Source organism: Catharus ustulatus, chromosome 5 (assembly GCF_009819885.2).
Source record: "Catharus ustulatus isolate bCatUst1 chromosome 5, bCatUst1.pri.v2, whole genome shotgun sequence".
Classification (NCBI taxonomy): domain Eukaryota; kingdom Metazoa; phylum Chordata; class Aves; order Passeriformes; family Turdidae; genus Catharus; species Catharus ustulatus.
In genome coordinates this window covers 74,949,276-74,971,032 of record NC_046225.1, presented here as the reverse complement: position 1 = coordinate 74,971,032, position 21,757 = coordinate 74,949,276, and the positions used below count along the sequence as shown (strand labels likewise).

The window sequence follows — 21,757 nt, the reverse complement described above, 5'->3', positions numbered from 1 at the left end:
TTGCAGCAGAGCAAAAAAAAATGGGGTCACAAGTAGGACCGGTGATTTTGGGGTTGCTTTTCTTGTAGGGCCAACAGAGTGGACCCTCGATGAGCACTGATGGAGAAACCACTCTCACGCTAATTAGGAACTGAAACCTGCGCTTACTCTATTATCAGTTTCTAATAAGAAACCGAAACTCACGCATTTTCCTCATCTGGAAAAAAAAAAAAACAACTGAAAACCACGCCTGCTGTCACATCTCATGCTAATGAGGTAAAACCCACGCCTACTCCTCAAATGCTAATGAGGGTCTCTATAAATACGATTCAGGGAGTGACCGGGGGACATTTAAAGCTTGTGTCACACCGGTGTCCTCGGGCCACCCCAGGGCGATGCCCCCCGTGCCCCCCAAGGCCCTGCAGTGCGGGGACACTCGGACACTCCAGGGCTGGAGCACGTCCCTGTGGGAGCAAGGACCTCCAGGAGTGGCCCAGCGGGTGGGGACAGTCCCAGAGAGGGACCCCGAGCTGCAGAGGAGGCTCCGGGCAGTCTCTGCCCGCCCCGTCCCGCCGGGGTCCCCGTTCTCCAGGACAGAGAGCTCAAAGGGACGAAGCCACACGTGTCACATCCCCCTCATTCCTCATTTGGGGACAACGGGCCAGCGGGGACCAGACACCCGGCCGGGTGAAGAAACTTATTTAAGGGTTTTTTATTTACTTCTGAATTTTTCTCATCAGCGCTGAAGAACTCCGATATTCGGAGGTGCCTACCGATGTCGTGGCCGGTACCATCTCCGGCACCCACAGCACACGAGGCACCGAGGGGCCCCAAAGGGCCGGGGGTACCCCCACAGCTGGGACAACCTCTGGGAGCTCCTGCTGCTCCTCTCCATCGCTGAACTCTGAGAACCGGGACTCCGGGGTGGGCAGGATGGGTTTCAGCTCCTTCTTCGCCCTCCTCATCGCCTCATCCTCCTCCGGCTCGCTCTCCCCGTGCGCGCTGTGCCCCGGCGGGGGCGGCCCGCGCCGCTCGCTGCTGCCCCAGCGCACGGTGACACCGGGGGCCAAGCGAGCCGAGGCCAGCCAGGGGTCACAGAGCTGCGGTTCGCCCTTGGGGGTCCGCCCCGCTGTCTGCGGGACGTAGCGGGTCCCGGACGTGATTAGCCGGGTCCGCGATCCTACGGGCCGCACCCGGTCGGGCTCGGTGGTCACGTCCACCACCCTCACCTCGGGTAACAACCAGCGAACGGCATCGCGGCGGGTCCCCAGCCTGGGCACCCGGGTGCCGCGGGAGGATCTTTGCGGCTGGACCCACGCAAGGCTGATGCGGGGGGAGGGTGGCGGTGGCGGTGGTGGCATTCGGTCATGGACTGTCGCCGTGGTCCGGCGGGGCTGCCGCGGTGCCGGCGCTCGGGGCTGCGAGGGCACGGCCGAGGGACGAGCCGGGGGTCGGGCCAGAGGGAGCCGGGAGAGGCGGCGGCTCCTCCCCGGGGGCTGGGGAGCGATGGGCGGCTTCGGGCGGGGCACGGCGGTGGCAGTGCCGGGATCCTGAGCGGAAGGAGCTGCGGCTGCTGCAGAGGGGGGCTGGCACGGCGCTGTCACAGCGGGGACCTGCCCGAGGGACAAAAGGTGTGGGTGGGGGTGTCGGGGTTCCCCGTGGGGTGATCGGGGCACGTCTCACCTTGCCCGGGGACCGAGGGACATCCGGGAGTAAAACAGAATGGAGGACCTCGAGCTGAGCTTCTTCAGTCTCGGCTGTCACGGAGAGATCCTCGGATGAGACCTGGCCGGCGGGAGGAGGGGACCCGGTGTGGGTGACACCGCGAGTCCCACGGTCCGGACGGGTTCTGGGGGACGTCTCACCTCTTTCAAGCGCTCAGGGACAACGCCCGGTGTAGAAGAGTCCCAGTGACTGGTTTGGGGCTCCTCGTCTTCGTTCCAGACTCCGTCTCGTTCGGGATCCGGGTCCCCGTCGTCCCGCACCAGGAACCGCCACTCAGCGACAAACAGGATGGCATCCCGCGCCCGCGACACCGTGAATGGCACCCGCTGCAGACACAGCGCTGAGACCCCCGCCCGCAGCTCCCAGCCCCCCCCAAATCACGGGGTGTGAGGGTCTCTCACCTGCCGAGCCGCGGCCGCCAGCGCGCACTCGGTCAGCACCCGCTCCAGGAGATCGTCCAGGATGGGCTCGACGTCCAAGGGCTCCGGTGGCAGCGGCTCCTCATCCGGGGTCGGGGTGCGCTGGCTCGGGGCCCGGCCGGGGGTTTTGGGGGTTTTCTTGGTCTGGGCTCGGACTGGCGTGCGTGACTTGTCCGGTTTCGATTTGGCGCCCGCGGCGCGAGATTTCCCTTTCTGCGCCGGGACAAAGACCCCCCAGCAGCCCAGTGCGCCCCAGTACAGACCAGTACACCCCCACGCAGTCCAGCGTGGCCACTCAGCACATCCCAGTGCCCCCAGTACATCCCAGCCCAACCCAGCATGCCCCCCCAGTGCATCCCAGTACATCCTAGTATAGACCAGTACACCCCCACGCAGTCCAGCGTGGCCACTCAGCTCTTCTAGTACACCTCAGTTCATCCCAGTACATCCCAGTACATCCCAGTGCATCCCAGTACATCCTAGTGTAGCCCAGTACATCCCAGTCCAACCCAGCATGCCTGCCCAGTTCATCGCAGTACATCCTAGTATAGACCAGTACATCCCAACCCATCCCAGCACGGCCACTCAGCTCATCCCAGTGCATCCCAGTACATCCAGTGCATCCCAGTGCATCCCAGTGCATCCCAGTATATCCTAGTATACCCCAGTACATCCCAGCCCACCCCAGCATGGCCCCCCAGCTCATCCCAGTAGATCCCAGTACACCCCAGTACACCCCACACCCCCCAGCTCCTCCCAGCCAACACCGCCCCCCTTTGCCCCGCTTTGCCGCCTCCCAGTTCTCCCAGTCCCGCCCAGTTCTCCCGGTCCCACCTCGGCCATCCCGCCCCTTTGGCGTCCCGGGCTCCACGGTAACGTGACGTAATCATCATGCGCGCTTACGTCATCACGCCGCGACTCGTCTCCATGGCGGCGGCGAGCACCGGGTGAGCGGGGAGGGGGACAGGGGAAATTGGGGGGCACTGGGGGAGAACGGGCAGGGCGGGGGGCTCGGGGAGGGGTTGGGAGGTGGGGCTGGGGTGGGGTCGCTGGCAGAGCGGCTTGTGGGGTGTCCTGGGAGGGGAGAGGGGTGGATCTGCCCCCAGCCCCCTGGAGATCTCCGGACTGCCTTGGAGCTGCTCCCGGCTCCCTGGATCCACCCCTCCCCATCTGGATCCCTCCCGCATCCATCCCTGGCCCCTCTTGAATCTGCCCCCATTCTCTCTCTGTACCCACCCCACCCCCTTGGATCCCCTCCAGCCCCCCCAGAATCTGCCCCCACTCGTCCTCCGAACCCTACTCGCTGTGTTCCCCCCTCAGACCGTACCGGCGGGAGCGGAGCCTGGCTCTGCGCAACAGCAGCTCGGCCCTGTACAACAACCTGGCCGTGCTGTGCCCTCCCGCCCGGCCCCCGGCCTTCGGAGCCGTGCACGGCACCATCCTCAGCCTGCTGGGCAGCGAGGGGCCCCCCCGGCAGCTGCAGGCTCGGGGAGGGGGCTCGGCCCTCAGCACCCCTCTGCTCACACAGGTGAGGGACAGGGAAAGCCTTGGTTGGGTGTTCCTGGCACTGGGAACGGGGTGGGACATGACCCTGGCACTGAAATGGGGCAGGGGGACACCAGGATCCTGCAGTGGCAGATTGTGGGGAGGGGGAAGGAGCCCCATGAGGGGGATGTGAGACTCTGGGGAAGTCCCCAAAGCCAGCAGGGAGCCACCTTTGGGAACATCAAACAGACCTGGGGTGGAAGGAAAAAGATTGGGGGGTCCTGTCCCAGGAGGAGGGGTCTGGGGGACTCCAGGAGGAGATTTGGGAGGCTTCAGGAGAGGATTTTGGGGGAGCTCTAGGAAAATAAAAACTGTTTTTCTGGGGGGAGGTTTTGGGTGTCCTGCCCCAGAAGGGGACAGAGGGGTCCTGCAGTGCCCCCCACTCCCACCTCACTCTGTCCTTCCCAGGCCGCGTGGTGCGAGCTCCCGGCGCGGGTGCTGCTGGTGCTCACATCCCAGCGTGGGGTCCAGGTGAGTCCTGGGGGGATTGAGGGGTCCTGGGGGTGCCCCTGTCACCCCCAGAGTGTCCCAGCCTGTCCCTCCATGCCAGATGTACGAGTCTGATGGTTCCACCATGGTGTTCTGGCACGCGCTGGATGTCCCGGAGCACCCAGCAGGTGAATGAATCCCTCAGAGAGCCCCAAATTCCCCAGCACTGCCCAGGCCACCAGTGTCCATGTCCCCAAATGTCACACCCACAGGGCTGGGAAATCCCCCCAGGGATGGAGAATTAACCACTGCCAGGGTGGAAATTCCAGCCTTTTCCAGGGTGGAAATTCCAGCCTTTTCCAGGGTGGAAATTTCAGCCTTTTCCAGGAAGGAATTTTCTCAATATCCAACCTAAACCTCCCCTGGCACAGCTTGGGGCTGTTCCCTCCCCTCCTGTCCCCGTCCCCTGAGAGCAGATCCCAACTCCCACCTGGCTCCAGGAATTCAGGGAGTTGTGCAGAGCCAGGAGTTCTCCCTGATCCCCCTTTTCTCCAGGCTGAGCCCCTTTCCCAGCCCCCTCATCCCCTCCTGGAGCTCCAGACCCTTCCCCAGCTCTGTTCCCTGGACACCACCACCTCAATATCTTGTTGTGACAGGCCCAAAAATGTGCCAGGATTGGGGTGTGACCCCCAATTCCTGTCACAGAGATCAGTCCCTGCCCATGGGTGACACAAACCTGTTCCCTTCCAGCACATTCCGTGTTCGCCCGAGGCATCTCCGCAGCCGGCGGCCGCTTCATCTGCGTGGGTGAGCCCAGGGTGTGGGCAGGGTGGTGGCCCTTGGGGTGGCCCAGCCCTGCTGACCCCCTGACCCCACAGGGACGTCCTTTGGGGCCGTGCTGGTGTTTGACATCCCCCCAAAAGGCACCAACGTGACGCTGAACGAGGTCCTGGAGCAGCACCGGGATCCCATCACCGACATCGCGGCCGAGCAGGGCCAGGCCCCGGTATGGGGGGAGTCCCTCTCCCTGTCCTTCCCGCTATCCCAATGTCCAACCTGGCCCTTGGACACTTCCAGGGATCCAGGGGCAGCCACAGTTTCTCTGAGCAACCTGTGCCAGGGCCTCCCTACCCTCCCTTCCCAAAATCCCACCCCAATCTTCCTTTCTCCAGTGGGAAGCCATTCCCTTTGTCCTGTCACTACATCCCTTATCCCAAGTTCCTCCCATCTCTCCTGGAACCTCCTTAGGCACTGTAAGCTGACAGAGCAGGTCCCTGCACACTCACCAGCCATTCCCTCCCACTCAGCACTTTCCCTGATGAGTCACTGAACTTCCCTTGCTCTGGGATCCCCGAGGAATTCATCCCCCAGAACCCATTCCCGAGCTGCTGTGTCAGCGTGGGGACACGGAGCTGTTGTGTCACCTCCCACTGCTATGTCCTCTCACACACCCCCCTGGACTTTGCTCCACGAGTCCTGAGGGTTCCCAGGGCTGCTCTGGGACATTCCCAGGGCTGGGAGGAGCCCTGATTCTTCCTCGAAATCCACCCTCGGCGTGGCAGTGTGGGCACAGACGGACGAGTTCCGACGGAGCCGCCCGTGGGCGCTGCCGGCCCCGCTCCGGCCGGGATCCGTCAGCATTTCAGGAGCTGTTTCAGCTTGTCCTGGTGCCCCAGAGTTGGGGACAGTGCCTGGTGCTCCTGAGTCATTTCTCCCCACAGGATGGGGCCGGGGATTTGGTGACAGCCGATGACTCTGGGACCCTCTGCCTCTGGAGCACCGGGGAGGAATTCACCCTGCTCGGGCAGATCCCAGGATCTGGGTGAGCCCCCGGGGATCCTGCAGGGCGTTGGACACGAGGGAGGGACACCTTAGAGATGGTGACACGTGGCCCTGTGTCCAGCTGCACCTGCTCCTCGGTGACGCTGTGGAATGGGATCGTGGCTGCGGGCTACGGGAACGGGCAGATCCGGCTGTGGGAAGCGGGATCGGGGCGGATCTGTGCCCAGGTGAGCGCCCACGCCCGCTGGATCTACGCGCTCGACCTGGCCCCGCTCACCGGCAAGGTACGCAGGGGACAGGGGTCAGGCACACCTGGCATCACACCCAGCATCCCACAGTGACATCCTACCTGCTGTTCCAACCTGAAATCCCACCCTGCCCCATGGCACTGCCACCTCCGTGGTGTCCCCACAGTCCCTCTGCTCCCCCCGCAGCTGCTGTCGGGTGCAGAGGATTCCTTTGTGCACGTCTGGAAGCTCAGCAGGAACCCGGACACTGATGACATCGAGGTGAGTCTGGGACATGGAGCTGGGGCAGGGATGTGGCCATCCAGCTGTGGCTGCCATGGAAAGCTTGGAATTCTGTCTGGATCTGCTCCCACCACAGATCCAGCACTGCCACGCCGAGTGTGTGACAGACACGCAGGTTTGTGGTGCCCGGTTCTGTGACCCCGCTGGGGACACCTTCGCTGTCACCGGCTACGACCTGAGCGAGATCCTGTGCTACGGCCCGGCCTGAGCTGGCACTGCCGGGAACATCGGGAATGTCAGGAATGCCGGGACGCTCCCGCAGCGCGGCTCTGGGTGAGGGGTGAGCACAGACCCCGCTCCCAGCTCCATGGGGGGAGCCAGGCCAGGATCCCCCCCTGCCCAAAGCCCTCCTGAGATCTGGGAGCTGCCCCAGGATCCTCCCATGGCTTCGGGATCCTCCCGTGGCTTCCCACCCTTCCCGGAGGGTGGCGTGGCTGGGAACAGACCTGGCTCAGACGGGAGGATCCCGGGAAACCTGTGCTACCTGCTGCTCCGGCCGGGAGAGCCCCGAGCCCAGCCCAGCGTGCCAGGGTGCAGCACCCGCCGGCCACGGCTGCTGGGGAGGGAAAAAAAAGGGAAAGGGAGGCCAGGGGAACGTGGGATACCTGGGGGATCCCGCATCCCAACCCCCCCACAGGATCCCAAATCCCCACGGGATGCTGCAGTCTCATGGCCACTGGCCAGATGTTTGAGGCCCCAGCTATGCTCTGGGGCAGGAAACAGCAGCAGCAGCTGCAGCAGGACCCCAGGGACCTCCCCAGGTCCCCTTCAGCCCCCCTGCCTGTCCCTGACCCCCCCACGGGAGCTGAGGTGACCCCAGGCTCTGCTCCCAGGGCCCTGCGAGGCTGGGAGGGGGGAATGGGGGGCCCAGCCTGGGACAGGAACGTCCCCAACCCCTCCTGCTGTTCTGGTGATCTACCCCATCCATAAATGACCCCCCCACCCTGTATGTCCCACTCGTGTCCCCCTGCAGTGTGTGGGTTCTGTTCCCCACCCCCATGTGCTCTGTACCCCCACAATAAATCACCCCGTGAATCCCCTCCCGTGTCACTCCTTCCTGGGGAGCACAGGCAGAGTTTTGGGGTGCCCAGCAGAGTCAGGCTCTGTTACAAAAAGCTTTATTAAAGGTTAAAACAGCCGCTGCTGAAGTGAGGGGGGCCCCACTCCGGGCCGGGTGGGGCCCCGAGGCCGGGGGGGGCCGCTGTGCTCCTGGGGTAAAAAAGTGTAAAAACGGTTGTGCAGTTCAGCCCGGGGATGGGGACGGTGCCCCCCACCCCCCCTTACTCCGGGTTGGGGACACAGCCCAGGGACAGTGACAATGCCACACCCCCGGGACAGGGACAATGATCCCCCCGGGACAAGGCACAGAGATGAGCCGGGAGCTCTCGCAGCCACACAAGCACCCAGGGACCCCTCCCCACGCCCACCCCCCACCCACCCCGCCCTGCTCACAGCTTGGCCCCCACCCCGCCCCACGGAGGGACGGGGGGAGAGAAAATACAGCACCAAAGAGCCCTACGGGGGTGGGGAGCCCCCAGAGAAGAAAGGGGGAGCGGCAGAGCCCCCGCTCCCTGCGCACCCCCAGCCCCAAATACTGCTCGGTCAGAGGTAGCACCAGGGGGGCCCTGCCGGGGGGAGGGGGCTCAGCACGGCCCCCCCAACCCCCCGGGGAAAGGCACGGTGGAACTGGGGGGGCTGTGACCCGGCAGAGCCTGTAAACAGCCGGGGTGGGGGGGTAAACAAGCCCTTGGAGGACCCCCACCCTGGCTAAGCCCCCTGGCTCAATGTTGGGGGTGGGTCCCAGGGCTGAGGGGCCCCAGGGGTCCAACCCCTCTGTTCGGTGTGGGATCCCTGGAGCCGAGGGTGGGGGTCCTGAGCCCCTCAGCCCAGCACAGGGACCCCCAGCCCCCCACTCACCACAGGGACCTTCAGCCCAGCCCAGCCCCCAGCCCTTTATAAAAACCCCAGGCCCAAGCCCCTCACTCCACATAGGGACCCCCAGCCCAGCTGAGCCCCCCAGTCAAGTGTGGGGGTCCCAGGCCTGAGACCCCTGCTCAGCAGAGAGACCCACCCCCAGCCCAACCAAGACCCCAAACCCCCCCCCAACCACCACAGGGACCCCCAGCCCAGCTGAGCCCCCCAGCCCCATGTGGGGATCCCAGGGCTGAACCCCCTGCTCAGCACAGGGGCCCCCAGCCCTCCCAAACCCCCAGCCCCACTCGGGGGTCCCCTCCCCTCTCCCCCCCCGCTCAGGACACGGGGGGCGAGGGTCGCCAGAAGCACCACTTGCTGCGGGGGTGCTGCTTGCGCTGCAGCTGCTCCTCGCGCTCCCGCTCCTTCTTGGAGCGCAGGTACAGATCCTCCTCCTTCAGGTACCACACCGGCGGCCAGCGGTGCCGCTCGAAGTGCGCCTGGTTCTCTGCGGGGACATCCCAGGCTTCAGGGCACGGCGGGGACCCCCTCCCCGTGCCCTCCTCCCCGTGCCCCCCGCTCCGTGCCCACCCCGTACCTGGGGACATGAACTTCATCTCGCGGGGGAAGCGGCGGCACACGCGGTTGTAGTTGGTGCAGATGTAGTGCAGGCACCACGCGGCCAATTGCCGGGCGTTGTGGAACTGGGAGGGGGAGGAGGGGATTTTGGGGGGTCACCCCATCACCTGGGAGTCCCCCCGGGGGTCTCCGTGCCCTCCAGCCCCCCATACCTGCGTCATCTCCAGGTAGATGATGACCTGCTCGTCGATCTCCACGCGCTGCATGAAGGCTCGGAGCAGCTCGTCCACGGCGTATTGCTCTGGAAAAGGGAGGGAATGGGGGGTCACACATCGGGGACATGTCCCCCGGGGCCAGCCGCGCTTACATAAGGACAGTGAATGACACACGGGGACGATCGATCCGTCCCCGCGGCACCAGCAGGGTATTGGCAGGTGACGTCAGGGGACACGGGGAGGGTGCGGGGAGTGCGGGGGGGTCTCACCGGTGAGCGCCTGCAGCCGCGGCAGGCACAGCCGGTCCGTGAGGATGAGCAGCTCCATGGCATCCAGGTCGGGCGTGGGGGTGAAGACCCCCGTGTAGAGGAAATCGAGGACGGCGCGGAGGCAGGCGCAGTTGGTGCCTGGCAGGGACACCTGTGGGATGGCGGGGTTTGGGGGATGCTCAGAGCCACCCCCAAAGGGAAAGGGGGAACCTCCTGGCAGTGCCGAGCTGGCACAGCACTCCCAGCCCACAACTCAGCACAGCCCTCCTGACCCAGCACAGCTCCCTGCTTTCTCCTCTGCAAGAGGGAATTAGGACACACGGGGTCTGAGCAGCCCCCTGACCCCAACCAAAGATGCCCACCCTGTCCCACAGAGCCACAGGTCCCCTGCTGGCCCCACCTCATCAGCGTAGCTCTCGCGGAAGCCCCCTCGGAACATGGCCCTCATCCAGTCACAGCCAGCGATGAGCAGCGGTTTGTGCGCCGGCACTGCCCCGTCATCCACACGGAACACCACGTCTGGGGACAGGGGACAGCTCAGGGGGGGACAGCCACCCCTCAGATAGCCCTTGGCCCCCTCAGACCACGGACAGGAACCCCTGACCACCACTGTCATGGAGACAGGAATCCCTTGGACACCCTTTCCATGGGGACAGCCACCCCTCAGATAGCCCTTGTCCCCCTCGGACCATGGACAACCAACCCTTGACCACCACTGTGATGGGGACAAGAATCCCTTGGACACCCTTTCCATGGGGACAGCCACCCCTCAGATGCCACTGCCTTGGGGATGAGCACCCCTTGGCCACCACAGCCAGAAGTGCCACTCCACCCCAGCAGCACCTCCACGACTGACTGGGACAGGGGCTCCAGGATCCCACACTCCAAAGACCTCAGTGGTGGGAGTGGCTCAGGATGACCACACTGGCACCATGAGAAGGGAACACCATCTGGAGGGGACAGTGGTGACCCTGCTGTCCCCACAGCCCCCCGTACCTGCAAAGACACCCTTGGCCAGACACTCCTTGACGCGGTTGGCGCGGCGCACGTGGAAGGCCTTGGTGATCTCCTGGTTCATGAAGCTCTCCTGGTTGAGCTCGTTGGCCACCATCATGCGCAGGTCGAACACCTCCAGCAGCTCGGCCACGGCGCCCACCTGCCGCAGGTCACCGTGGGGCCGCTCCAGCTTCCCCGTGTACAAATATTCCAGCACGGCACGCAGCGGCTCCGGCCGCACGCCCCGGTCCATGGCCACCACCGCCATCCTCCGCTCCCTCCCCGCCACCGGGTCGGCCACCAGCTCCCAGCGCAGGCTCAGGAAGCCACGACCCCACGATGACAGGTCACGGGTCCCCCCGTCCCCTTCGCTGAGGGTCTCGGGTGGCCCCTCCAGCGTGAAGAGGTCGTAGAAGCGGGAGCAGGCGGTGGCCAGGTAGACGCGGTGGGCGAAGACGCGGTGGCCGTCCTGCAGCTGGAAGACGACGTCGGCGCAAAGCGGGGCTTGGAACAGCGCGGCCGGGCCCCCCCCCAGGCCGGGGAGAGCGTCGGGCACCTGGATGAGGGGTGGGGGGGGCTTGGGGGGCAGGAAGGGCGCCTGCAGCAGCGGGCGCTGCATCTTGCGCAGGTGCGACTTCCAGAACTGCAGGTGGCGGCGGGACACGAGCGCGGCGCGGATGGCGTTGTCAAACACGTCCTTGACCCCGAACTGGGCCACCACGCTGGTCTCGTAGTACGGCACCCCCAGCTCCTGGGCCACCTCGTGCCCTCGTTCTGGTGGCAGGATGTCCGAGGGTTTGATGGGCCTGGAGGGGGCATGGACAGGGCAGGGGGCTGAGGGGGGGTGTCCAGGGCAGCCACTCCTCATTGCAGGGATGTTGGGAGGTCTCATTCCCATCCCAGGGGGTGTTGGGAGGGTCTGGAGAGGAGGCTCCAACCCAGGAGTGCTGAGCAGGGCAGAGGTTCCACCCCCCAAGTGCTGTCAGAACACCCTGACCCACAGGGGAACTCCATCCTGTGAGATCAGGGGGACACGACATGACACACCCTAACCTGGCGGTGACAAAACTGGGGAGCAGAGGGAGGGGTCCCCATTTTAATGGGACTGGAATGGTCCTGGTGATGACACACTGGGGTGTCCCCGCGGGGCTGGGGGTGACGCTTTGGGGGCTCACTTGGCCAGAGGCCGGCGCGCGCGGTTGACGGCGTCCAGGTCGGCGTAGCGCAGGTCCAGCTGGCAGCCCACCAGCACGATGGGGGTGCGGGGGCAGAAGTGCTTGATCTCGGGGTACCACATGGTCTTCACGTGCCGCAGCGAGTTGGGGTTTGCCAGCGAGAAGCAGAGCACCACCACGTCCGACCTGGGGGGAGGAGCAGGAGAGGGAGGGCAGCGCTGGCCCGGTGACACCTGTTTGTCACTCGGAGTCGCCAAACACGCCCTGCTCGGGAGGCACCCGGGTCCCAGCCCCGCCTCAGGACACCGGTCACAGCCTGGGACCCCACAAGAGCCTCAGGACCCCCTGAGAGCCCCACAGCCATGAGAATCCCACTGTTCCCCTACAGCCACACGATCCTCTGGGAACTCCCTGACCTGAGGGAGCCCCATGGCAGGGGCAGTGACAGGAGCAGGGGACAGCAGTGACCAGAGGGGACCTGGCTTCGGGTCACCACCGTCGGCCAAGTCACAACTGCCCCAGCTCGGATGGGCACCGTGGTGGTCCCAACCCCTGAGCACCCACGGGGGGTGGCTGGGTGGGTGCCAGCCCCCAGCACGGGGGACAGACCGCGCCTGCTGTCCCCAGTTCTGTCCCCGCGCCCGCCGTGGGGCGGCCACTGCCAGCCCAGCCCCGGCTCAGGGGGTATAACGTGCCAGGGGACACGGTGGGGTGCCAGGGGACACGGTGGGGTGCCAGGGGACACGGGGAAGTGCCAGTAGCCCCAAGTTCCCGCAGCAGCCGCGTGGCCCCGGGCCCGGGTTGTTTTTAGTCTCTGCCGGGACGGGACGTGACCGGGAGGTGCCGCTGGAGCCGGGCCCGTGTCCCAGACCAAGATAGCCGCTACCAGCCTCCCCGGGGCCCCCGGCCAGCCCCGGGGCCACCGCGGCCATGGGGACCCGGCTCCCCTAGCCCCCCCAGTCGCGGGGGGTTCCCCGCGTGGCCCCGCCGTGCCGCGGGGAGATTAGAGGCGCCGCGGGGCTGGCGCGAGGCGGCGGCGATAAGAGCCCGGACGTGCCGCCGGCCACGGGGACCGGCTGTTTACAACCGGGGGGCCACGGGAAGTCTGGGGCCAGCGCTCCCAGGAAGGGTTTCCGCACCACAACAGCCCCCCTGGAGCCGCCCCCCACCCCCAGCTCCGGAGGGGCCGTGAGCAGCCGCGTCGCAGCTCGGGGTAGGGGCTTCGTGGGGCACAGTTTTGGGGTGAGGGAGACCCCAAAGCTGCACCCGGAGGGGGATGGGGGCAGTCCCGCCCCTCCCCGAGGGTTTGGGGTGCCAGAGCTGCTCCATGGGCGCTGGCAGGAGCTCAAGGAGCTCCCTTGGCTCTGTGCATCCCGGGATGGGCAGGGCTTGCGGTCGGGGTGCTGCTGGTGGGGGCTGGGCTGCCGGTGACAGGAGTTGGGGTGCCGGTGGGGGTCTCGGGGGTGCCGGTGGCGGGGCTCAGGGTGGCGCTGGTAGGGGGTGGGGTTCCGGTGGCGGCTCGCGGTCCCACCTGCCATAGGCGAAGCGCCGGTCCTTGTGATGGTCCCCGAAGGTGTCCCAGAGGCGCAGGGAGACGCTGACCTCGTCCACGACATCCCGAGAGCGCTCCAGCACCTGTCGGCACCGGGAACGGCACCGGGAACGGCACCATCACCGACCGCCCTGCCTGGAACCACCAGCGCCACCCCCGTGCGCCCCCGCTGCCCCCTCCCGGTTCGCCCCCTCGCTGTCCCTGATGGCACCGAGTGCCCCCGGGTGCTCGGTACCCCCTATTGCTCCCCCCCCGACCCGGTGCCCCTCAGTGCCCGGCGATGCCCGGTGCCCGGTGTCACGCCCCTCCCGTTGTTCCCCCGCTCGGTGTCCCGCCGTGCCGGGCGGTGTCCCTCGCCCTCACCTCCTGGCAGACGCGGTACTGGTCGATGGCCCATACGGTGGGCACGTGTGTGGCCAGCAGCCGGTACTGGCTCAGCGTGGCGTTGCAGGCACGGGCGCAGATCAGCCGCGTCTTGCCCACCGCGTTGTCGCCCACCACGACGCACTTGATGGTCTCGACATTGGGGCGCTCGTAGTCCACGTCGGATTCCATGGGGGCGCGGGGGGCCCCGGGCAGCGGAGCGGCCCCGCTCAGCGCCCCCCGCCCGGTCCCGGCCCGTTACCGACCCCCGCCCCGCCCGCCCCGCAGCCAATCAGCGCGCGCCGCCCCGCCCCGCCCCGCCCCGCCCCGCCAATCCCGCGCGGTGCCGCCCGCCAGGCCACGCCCCCCGCGGCCCCGCCCCGCGCGCGGACAAAGGAGCGCCGCCAGGGGGCGCCCCCGCCGCCACGTGACGGCACGGCCCCCTCAGGGCCACGCCCACCCCCGCGGGTGAAGGCCACGCCCACGGGGCGGGGACACGGGGACACGCCCCTGGGAAAAGTGCCACGCCCACATGGGGAGGGTGGGGGGGCGGGGGTCGCGACAGCAGCGACACAGCGACAGCAGCGATATGTGTGACAGCTGCGACAGCGGCGACAGCAGCGTCACGTGTGACACCAGTGACACCTGTGACAGCGGTGACACCAGCGACACCAGCGACACGTGCGACACCAATGGCACCTGTGGCATCTGTGACAGCAGCGACAGCACTGGCATCAGTGGCATCAGTGGCACCAGTGACCCCAGTGACAGTAGTGGTGCACACCAGTGAAACCGGTGACGCCAATAACCCCAGTGGCACCAGTAAAACCAGTGACACCCGTAACACCAGCAAAACCAGTGACAGCAGTGACAGCAGTGACAGCAGTGACAGCAGCGACAGCCGTGACAGCAGTGACAGCAATGACAGCAGTGACACCAGTAAAGCCAGTGACACCAGTGGTACCAGCAAAACCAGTAAAACCAGTGACAGCAGTAAGAGTGACACCGGTAAAAAGTAACACCAGTGACACCAGTAGTGCCAGCCACACGGTCACACCAGTGACCCCAGGACAGGGGGTGACAGGGGGTGACACGGCTCGCCACACACTGCGCTGGGCGTGCCGCTGGGCCCGAGATCCCATTTTCCAGCATTTTTTTCCTCCCTGGGGATTTGGGATTTTTCAGTCGCGGTGCCCAAATAAGGGAACGATGGGAGAGGCTTTGGGACAGGAGCCGTGTGGGGACGGCCCGGGCCAGACACTGGGCTGGGAATGTCCCCAAGAGCCACCCCCCCACCACCTTCATGGTCCAGGGGGATCCGGTGACTTCCCCAGCCCCCCAAAATCCCGTTTCATGGTGTAAAAAGGGAATGGCGGGAGAGGCTCCAGGGACGGGGGAAAGGACAGGGGGAGAGAAGAGGGGAGGGGGACAGGGGGACACATCCCCCTCCTTGCTGCTGTGCTGGATCCTGGCACAGCACCCTGATCCCAGTCCAGCACCCGCATTCCAGGGTGGGATCCTCATCCCACCACAAGATCCTAGCACAGCACCCGCATCCCAGTCTGGGGACCCTGGAACCTTCACCCACATCCCAGTCTGGGGACCCTGTAACTGCACCCACATCCCAGTTTGGGGACCCTGTAACTACACCCCCATCCCAGTCTGGGGACCCTGGAACCTGCACCCACATCCCGGTCTGGGGACCCTGGAACCCCCACACACATCCCAGTTTGGGGACCCTCATCCTGCTGTGGGATCCTGGCACCGCAGCCACATTCCAGCGCTGGACCCGGGCGCAGGTCCCAGCGTGGTCCCCTGGGACCTGCCCCTCATCCTGGTGTGACATTCATGTCCTGGTGTGACATTCATGTCCTGGTGCGGGACCCTGGGTCCTCCGCACGCATTCCAGTGTGGGATCCTGGAACCCGCATCCATGTCCCAGAGTGGGAATGTGGCACAGCACCCTCATCCCGGTACAGGGACCCTCATCCCGGTACAGGGACCCTCATCCCAGTTCAGGATTCTCATCCCAGTTCAGGATTCTCATCCCAGTACGGGACCCTGTCCCAGTACGGGACCCAGGCCCGGAACCCGTGTCCCAGCGCCGCCCGTCCCGTCCCGTGCCGGTGCCTCCCGGCCGCTCCCGCCCCCGCCCCGCCCGGTGCAGCCCGTGGGCGGTGGAAAGTGCCGGGGGGGTGGCGGGGGAGGGAGGGGCGGGCACAGGGCGGCGGCGGCGGCCCCGGGATCGGGATCGGGATCGGGATCGGCCCCGGAATCGGGATCGGCCCCGGGCTCGGGATGGCGGGGCCGGGACTGGAGCGGTACCGGCTGGCGCTGCTGGCGGCGCGGGAGGACGTGGGGAACCCGCGGGCTGGGACCGACTGGTGAGAATGGGGGGCACCGGGAACGGGAGCCGGGAATGGAGAGCGGGAACGGAAGGGAGGACGGAGAACAGGGCACCGGGAATGAGGAGGCGGCACAGGGAACCGGGAATGGGGACGGGAGCGGAAGAGGGGACCGAGACTGGGAACGGGCACTGGGACAGGCACCGGACACAGGACCGGGAACGGGAGCAGGAACCGGCACCAGCACGGGCCGGGGAGCCGGGGGCGGGCCGAGAGGCACCGTTACCGGCACCGGGACGGGGGTTCGGGGCGCACCGGGGTCTCGGCCTGGGGGTGCCGGTTCGCGGGGGAGGTGTCCCGGGACTGAGCTTTCCGCGCCACCGCGCTGGGAACCGGGAGTCCCACCCGGTCCCACCCGGTCTCGCCCCGTCCCGCCCGGTCCCTCCCGGTGCCGCCGGGCTGGGAGCGGCGCCGCCGCCCGGGGCGGGGGTAGGACGGGCCCGGGGGTGTTGAGGGAGCGGGGAGCACACCGGGGTGCGGTAAGGGGGGTTCTGCCCGGCTGCACCGGGGAGTCCCGGGACGGTCCCGGGCTAGGGGGGTCAGTTCAGTGCCGGTGACGCGGGACCGGAGCCGGCGTCCCCCAAAACCCCCATCCCAGGATGGGGGGCGGCGGCACCGGGGCTCATCGGCCTCGCAGCCCTCCGGCGTCACCGAACCCCCCGTCACGGCGGCCACCGGCCACCCGGGCATTGCCCTCTGCCCCCGGAGCGCGGCTGGACCCGCTCCAGCGCCGGCTCCTCCCGGCGCCCGCCCGGCCGCGTGCCGGGCTCTGTCCCGCCATGTGGCGCCGCAGCCTGTCGCGACATGCCGTGACATGCGTGACGTGCCCTTGCCCTGCCGCGCCGTGCCCCACGCGTGCTGCCGGAGCCGTGCCCAGCCCGTTCCGCGTGCGCCCCGAACCGGAGCCGCGCGGGAGCAAAGACGGGCAGAGCCGCTGGAAATGCCCGGAGCGGGGGAGGGTCCCACCGGGATGGGGCCCCCTGAGCCCACCCAGGGCCGGGAGGGGGGTCCCGGCCCCGCCGCATGGGGGGGGTCGCTGGAGGGGGCCGTGCCGCTCCGGCGCTTCCCACATTCCCATTGTCCCGGGGGCGGATGCTGCCGGCGGCATTTCCATGAATTCATCCCAAGCTGGTGGCACGGAGGAACACGGGGGGTGCCCAAGCCTAGTAGGTCCCCCAGCTTATGTGACACCCACTCTGGTCCCCCGCCTTGACGCCCCCCCCGACCCCCCTTCTCCTCCCCAGGGCCGTCTTTGGCTATGAGAAGCACCACGACCTCAAGCTCCTGGATTCCGGAGGTACCGGGAGCGGCGCTGCCGGGGAGTATTGGGGGGTCCCCCGAGTTCCCTCGCACCCCCTCTGACAACCCCTCCTTACAGCCGGGGGGCCGGATGAGCTCGCTGGAAAATTCTCTGTGGGCAGTGTCATGTACGGGCTGTGCCGGGTCCCCGATCCTGGTTCCGGCACCCCCAGGATCGTCCTTATCAGCTGGGTGAGTTGGGGGTGCAGCTCGGGGGGACCCCCGGATGGGATCCCCCCGAGCTGAGCAATGGGTGCGGTGCCAGGTGGGGGAAAAAGTGCCGGAACCGCAGCGGGCAGCGTGTGCCGGACACCTGCCGGCCATCCGGAGCTTCTTCAGGGTGAGTGGGGGGCACGGAGCCCTCGGGGGGTGCTGGGGGGGTGTATCGGGGTCCCCGTCCCACCATTTCTGCCCTCCCTGTCCCCCCCATCCCGCCGCCCCGACCTTTGCCTGTGCCCGGGCGCATTCCTGGCGCTGCTGACTCAGCCGCCGCTTTCCCAGTGCTCCCAGTCTTGGCCGCCGTGCCGGAGCTGTGGTTGGGATCCCTGCCCCCCCATCCCGTCCTGGCGAGGGGGGGTCCTGCCCTCCCCATCCACCGGAACAGCTTCCGCTGATCTGTCTGGGTCCGGGATCTGGATCCCGCCCCACATCTGGATCCAGTCCCACATCTGACACGTGGGAATTGTGCCGAGATTCCCCGGGGAGTGTGGATCCGTGCGGGGGGGGGGTGGGCCGTGGGAGGGGGGTGGCATGGTCCCATCCGGTCCCCTCCTGGTGGCAGGAGGCCACGGCCGTGATCAGCGCCCGCCGCTCCGAGGAGGTGACGCTGGAGGGGCTGCGCCGGGTGCTGGCACAGCTGGAGCCCCCCGCCCCTCGCCCACCCAGGAGGACCCCCCAGGACACCCCGGAGCTGGTGGTGAGTGGGGGTCTCGATGTGGGAATGGGGAGGGCGATGGGTGCTTGCTCACCCTTCCCGGGGGTGTTGGGGAGTTCTGGGGGTCCCACCCTGCCCCCCTGTGCTCCCCAGGGAACCAACTACCGCAAGACCAACCCGGCACTGGAGCTGCAGCGCACCCAGCGCGATTCCTTCTGGGAACAGGCTGAGGTGAGGGGTCGGGGGGCTGAGGAAGGACTGGGGGGGTCCCCACGGTGCCCCGGTATCCCGGGATGGGGTCACGGCTGCTGCCTCGGGCTGGGTTTGCCAGGGGCTGAGCCCAGGGGTCCCAGTGCCGGTGTGGGGTGCAGGGGGGTCCCGGTCCCAGAGGCGAGGTCTGTGGGGGTCCCGCTGCTGAGGCTGCCGGGATCCCACTGCCGGTATCACAGTCCCAGAACCGAGACCGAGGGGTTCTGGTGCCGGTGCTTGTGTGGAGCTCGGTGGGGTCCCGGTCCTGGTCCTGATGCCGAGGCTGGAACAATCCCAGTGTGAAGTGTGGCAGGATCCCAGTCCCGGTGCCGGTGCCGACAGCAGCGGGATTCTAGTGCCGCTCCCGGTACCGGGACGGGTGAGCTCCCGGTGCTGGCTCCCGGTGCTGATCCCGGTGCGTGCACAGCGCGAGGAGCAGCAGCGGAAGGAGCAGGAGAAGCAGCGGGAGCGGGAGCAGCGGCGGCGCTGGGAGCGGGAGCGCATGGAGGAGGAGCGGCTGCAGGCGGCGGAGCGGGAGCGGCGGCTGCAGGAGCGGGAGAGGCTCATCGAGGAGCGGCGGTGAGGGGCAGCATCCCCTGGGCTCCATCCCTGTCTCCATCCATGTCCCATCCCCGTGCCCCCATCCCTGTCCCATGTCCGTGCCCCCATCGCTGTCCCATCCCCATGTCGCATCCCTGTCCCATTCCCGTGTCTCCATCCCTGTCCCGTCCCCGTGTCCCCATCCCTGTCCCATCCCCGTGTCCCCATCTATGTCCCATCCCATGTCCCCATCCCTGTCCCATCCCCGTGTCCCCATCCCTGTCCCATCCCCTTGTCCCCATCCCTGTCCCATTCCCGTGTCCCCAGCTGTGTGCCATCCCCATGTCCCCATCCATGTCCCATTCCCGTGTCCCCATCCCTGTCCCATCCCCGTGTCCCATCCCTGACGCCCCAACTCCCGTCCCTCAGGCAGGAGCAGGCGCGGCTGGATGCGGAGGAGCGGAGGAAGGAGCAGGAGCGATGGGTGAGCGGGAATGGGGCTGGAATGGGGGGTCTCGGGGAAATCCTGTCCTGGGAGATACAGGGGCTCCATCCCAGCAGGATCCAGGGCGTTCGTCCCAGAGAATTTGGGAAGTCCCAGGGAATCTGGGGAGTCCCATCCCAGGGGGTTTCAGGGGTCAATCCCGGGGAGGGTCAGTCCCAGGGGATGTTCTGGGGGATGTGAAGGGGTTCATCCCAGGGATCTGGGGTGTCCATCCTGTGGGATCCAGCGGGTCCATCACAAGGAATACAGGAGGGATCTGTTTCAGGGGGATCCAGGGTGAGGGTCTAACCTGGAGGGGTGTGAGGGCTCTATCCCAGGGGATGCAGGATCCATCCTGACGGATCCGTGTCTCCATCGCCGCCGTGTCCCGCAGGAGCAGCAGCAGCGGGAGCAGGAGGCGGCCGAGCGGGAGCGCGGGGGTCGCACCGGGGTCAGCGGGACAGCGGCCGTGAGTGCCGGGACGGGTCCCTCCCTGCCACTGGCCCTGGTGTCGGTGCCACATCCCCACTGACCCCCCCATCCCGCAGGAAGCCGCTATCCTGGTGTCCCAGCGCACCCAGAACCCCCGGGAATTCTTCCGGCAGCGGGAGCGCTCAGGGTCCACATCCACATCCCCCCTGCCCGGCAGCACCCCCGGTAGGTGTCACGGAGGGGCTGGGGGACACGGGGGGCTCTGGGGGTCCCTGCTGACCCCCCCGTCCCTTCCAGGTGCCCGCCGGCCCTTCCTGCGGTACCAGCGCAGCCTGACGGAATCCGCCTTCATCTTCCGCCGGCCGGAGCCCCCCCAGACCCCCCCGCCCGGTGCCACCAAGGGGGCACCGCCCCCCAGCCCCCGCCGGCCGCCGCCACCTCTGTCCCCCAGCCCCTCGGGGACAGGGACCCCCCAGAGTGCCACCACCAGCCCCATGGGGAGAGGCCCCCCTCCCTCTGCCACTCTGGGGACACCCCCCAGCCCAGCCCGAGCGGGGTCCCCCCATGCCACCAGTCCTGTGGGGACAGGCATCCCTCAAAGTGCCACCACCGGGACCCCCGCCAGCCCTGTGGGGACAGGGACCCCACAGTGTGGCACCCTGGGAACCCCCCCCAGCCCAGCCCGAGCAGGGTCCCCCCATGCCACCAGTCCTGTGGGGACAGGGACCCCCCGAAGTGCCACCACCGGGATTGTCCACAGCCCCGTGGGGACAGGGACCCCTCCCTCTGCCACCCCAAGGAGCCCCCCCAGCCCTGTGGTGACCCCCCAAAGTGCCACCACCGGGACCCCCGTCAGCCCTGTGGGGACAGGGACCCCTCCCTCCACCACCCTGGGCACCCCCGATTTTGCCACCACCGGGTCAGGGTCCCCCTCTGCCGTGTCTGGGCCCCCTCCCAGCCCTCCCCGCATGGGGGTCCCCCCTGTCCCCTCTGGGTCGGGGTCTTCTGAAAGCACTTATGGGGTAGAGCCCCTCCCTCCTTCCAGCACTCCCAGCTTGGGGTCTCCCCCCAGCCCCCCCCGAGATGAGGAGGGGTCTCACCTGGACACTCCCCCCTTTCCCAGCCCCCCAGCGTGGGAATCTCTGGGGCCACTGATCGAGGATGTCCCCAGCCCGCCGGAGGGGTCCCCAAAACCCCCCCGCCCGGTGCAGGACCCCCAGGATTTGGGGCGCAATGGAATCGGGGGGCACGAGTGGGGGGGCTGGGAGACCCCCTGGGAGCCGGGACCCCCCTCGGGACAGGTACGGGGAGGGGCTGGGGGCGATGTGGGGCTGGGGGAAACATGGGGGGGCCGAGATGGGGTTCGGGGGTTAGGTGGGGCTGGGGGTGATGGGGTTGGGGGGGGGTCAGGAGGGGAATACACGACCCTGGGGGCTGTTCTGGGGGTTGGGATGGGTGGGGGGCAGGGTGGGAAGTGGGGTGGGGTCTCCTGGTGAAAGGGGCGGGCACAGCTGGGGGTGGAGAGACCCCTCAGGTCCCTCCCGCTTGTTGCAGGGGGATGAGCCCAGCGAGAACCTGGTCCTGCACAAAGCCACGCCAGGTACCCCAAAACTCCCCCGTAACCCCCCCAAACCTCCCCCAACCCCCCCAACCCCCCCACCTCACCTCACCTCCACTCTCCCCCCAGGCTTCGCGCTGCTGCTGGCCCGTGACGCCCCCCACCCACCGCTTATGGGGGGTCCCAGCCCCCCCACCGAGGACGAGGACCTGTCCCCTCACGCTGTGTAGCGAGGAGGGGTCCCAGCACCTCTTTTTTGGGGGGGATTGCACCACAGCCCCCTCCCCACTCACCCCCCAGCACAGCCTCCACCCCCCCCACTTGCACCCCAAACGAGCAGCTTGGGGAGGGGGCGGCACCCCAAGACCCCTCCCCACTGGTGGCAGTACAGGATGGGAGGGCACAGACCCCCCCCAACTCGGGCACAGGGACCCCCCACACCCCACC

General features: G+C 67.6%; 4 protein-coding genes across 5 annotated transcripts; 2 read left to right on the top strand and 2 right to left on the bottom strand.

The window, feature by feature from the left end:
• Positions 1 to 269: 269 nt before the first annotated feature.
• On the bottom strand, positions 270 to 3,062 carry C5H2orf81 (chromosome 5 C2orf81 homolog). 2 transcript variants are annotated; one of them, XM_033059645.2, is made up of 5 exons: positions 2,958 to 3,062; positions 2,106 to 2,336; positions 1,845 to 2,030; positions 1,663 to 1,764; positions 270 to 1,592 (listed from the first exon to the last, which is right to left on the bottom strand). In XM_033059645.2, exons 1-5 carry the CDS (start codon positions 2,964 to 2,966, stop codon positions 696 to 698), a joined length of 1,425 nt encoding a protein of 474 aa, XP_032915536.1. In that variant the 5' UTR covers positions 2,967 to 3,062; the 3' UTR covers positions 270 to 695. The 2 variants fall into 2 exon arrangements, with proteins under 2 accessions (XP_032915536.1, XP_032915535.1); XM_033059644.1 differs by lacking the exon at positions 2,958 to 3,062 and having other exon boundaries at positions 2,106 to 2,621.
• WDR54 (WD repeat domain 54) lies at positions 2,970 to 7,449 on the top strand. Its single transcript, XM_033059651.1, has 10 exons — positions 2,970 to 3,070; positions 3,444 to 3,651; positions 4,077 to 4,139; positions 4,219 to 4,285; positions 4,848 to 4,904; positions 4,976 to 5,103; positions 5,819 to 5,919; positions 6,001 to 6,163; positions 6,314 to 6,388; positions 6,486 to 7,449. The coding sequence occupies exons 1-10, from the start codon at positions 3,015 to 3,017 to the stop codon at positions 6,615 to 6,617; spliced, it is 1,050 nt and encodes a 349-aa protein (XP_032915542.1). The 5' UTR covers positions 2,970 to 3,014; the 3' UTR covers positions 6,618 to 7,449.
• A 1,162-nt stretch (positions 7,450 to 8,611) lies between these two features.
• On the bottom strand, positions 8,612 to 13,717 carry LOC116996270 (rho-related BTB domain-containing protein 2-like). Its single transcript, XM_033059637.2, has 9 exons — positions 13,470 to 13,717; positions 13,086 to 13,189; positions 11,555 to 11,740; positions 10,380 to 11,185; positions 9,784 to 9,902; positions 9,384 to 9,534; positions 9,112 to 9,200; positions 8,919 to 9,024; positions 8,612 to 8,828 (listed from the first exon to the last, which is right to left on the bottom strand). Exons 1-9 carry the CDS (start codon positions 13,659 to 13,661, stop codon positions 8,659 to 8,661), a joined length of 1,923 nt encoding a protein of 640 aa, XP_032915528.1. The 5' UTR covers positions 13,662 to 13,717; the 3' UTR covers positions 8,612 to 8,658.
• A 2,004-nt stretch (positions 13,718 to 15,721) lies between these two features.
• On the top strand, positions 15,722 to 21,743 carry LOC116996658 (drebrin-like). Its single transcript, XM_042779285.1, has 13 exons — positions 15,722 to 15,853; positions 17,119 to 17,171; positions 17,253 to 17,365; positions 17,439 to 17,513; positions 17,955 to 18,089; positions 18,201 to 18,278; positions 18,724 to 18,875; positions 19,266 to 19,320; positions 19,715 to 19,789; positions 19,869 to 19,977; positions 20,050 to 21,053; positions 21,307 to 21,352; positions 21,440 to 21,743. Exons 1-13 carry the CDS (start codon positions 15,768 to 15,770, stop codon positions 21,538 to 21,540), a joined length of 2,082 nt encoding a protein of 693 aa, XP_042635219.1. The 5' UTR covers positions 15,722 to 15,767; the 3' UTR covers positions 21,541 to 21,743.
• The last annotated feature ends 14 nt before the right edge of the window (positions 21,744 to 21,757 follow it).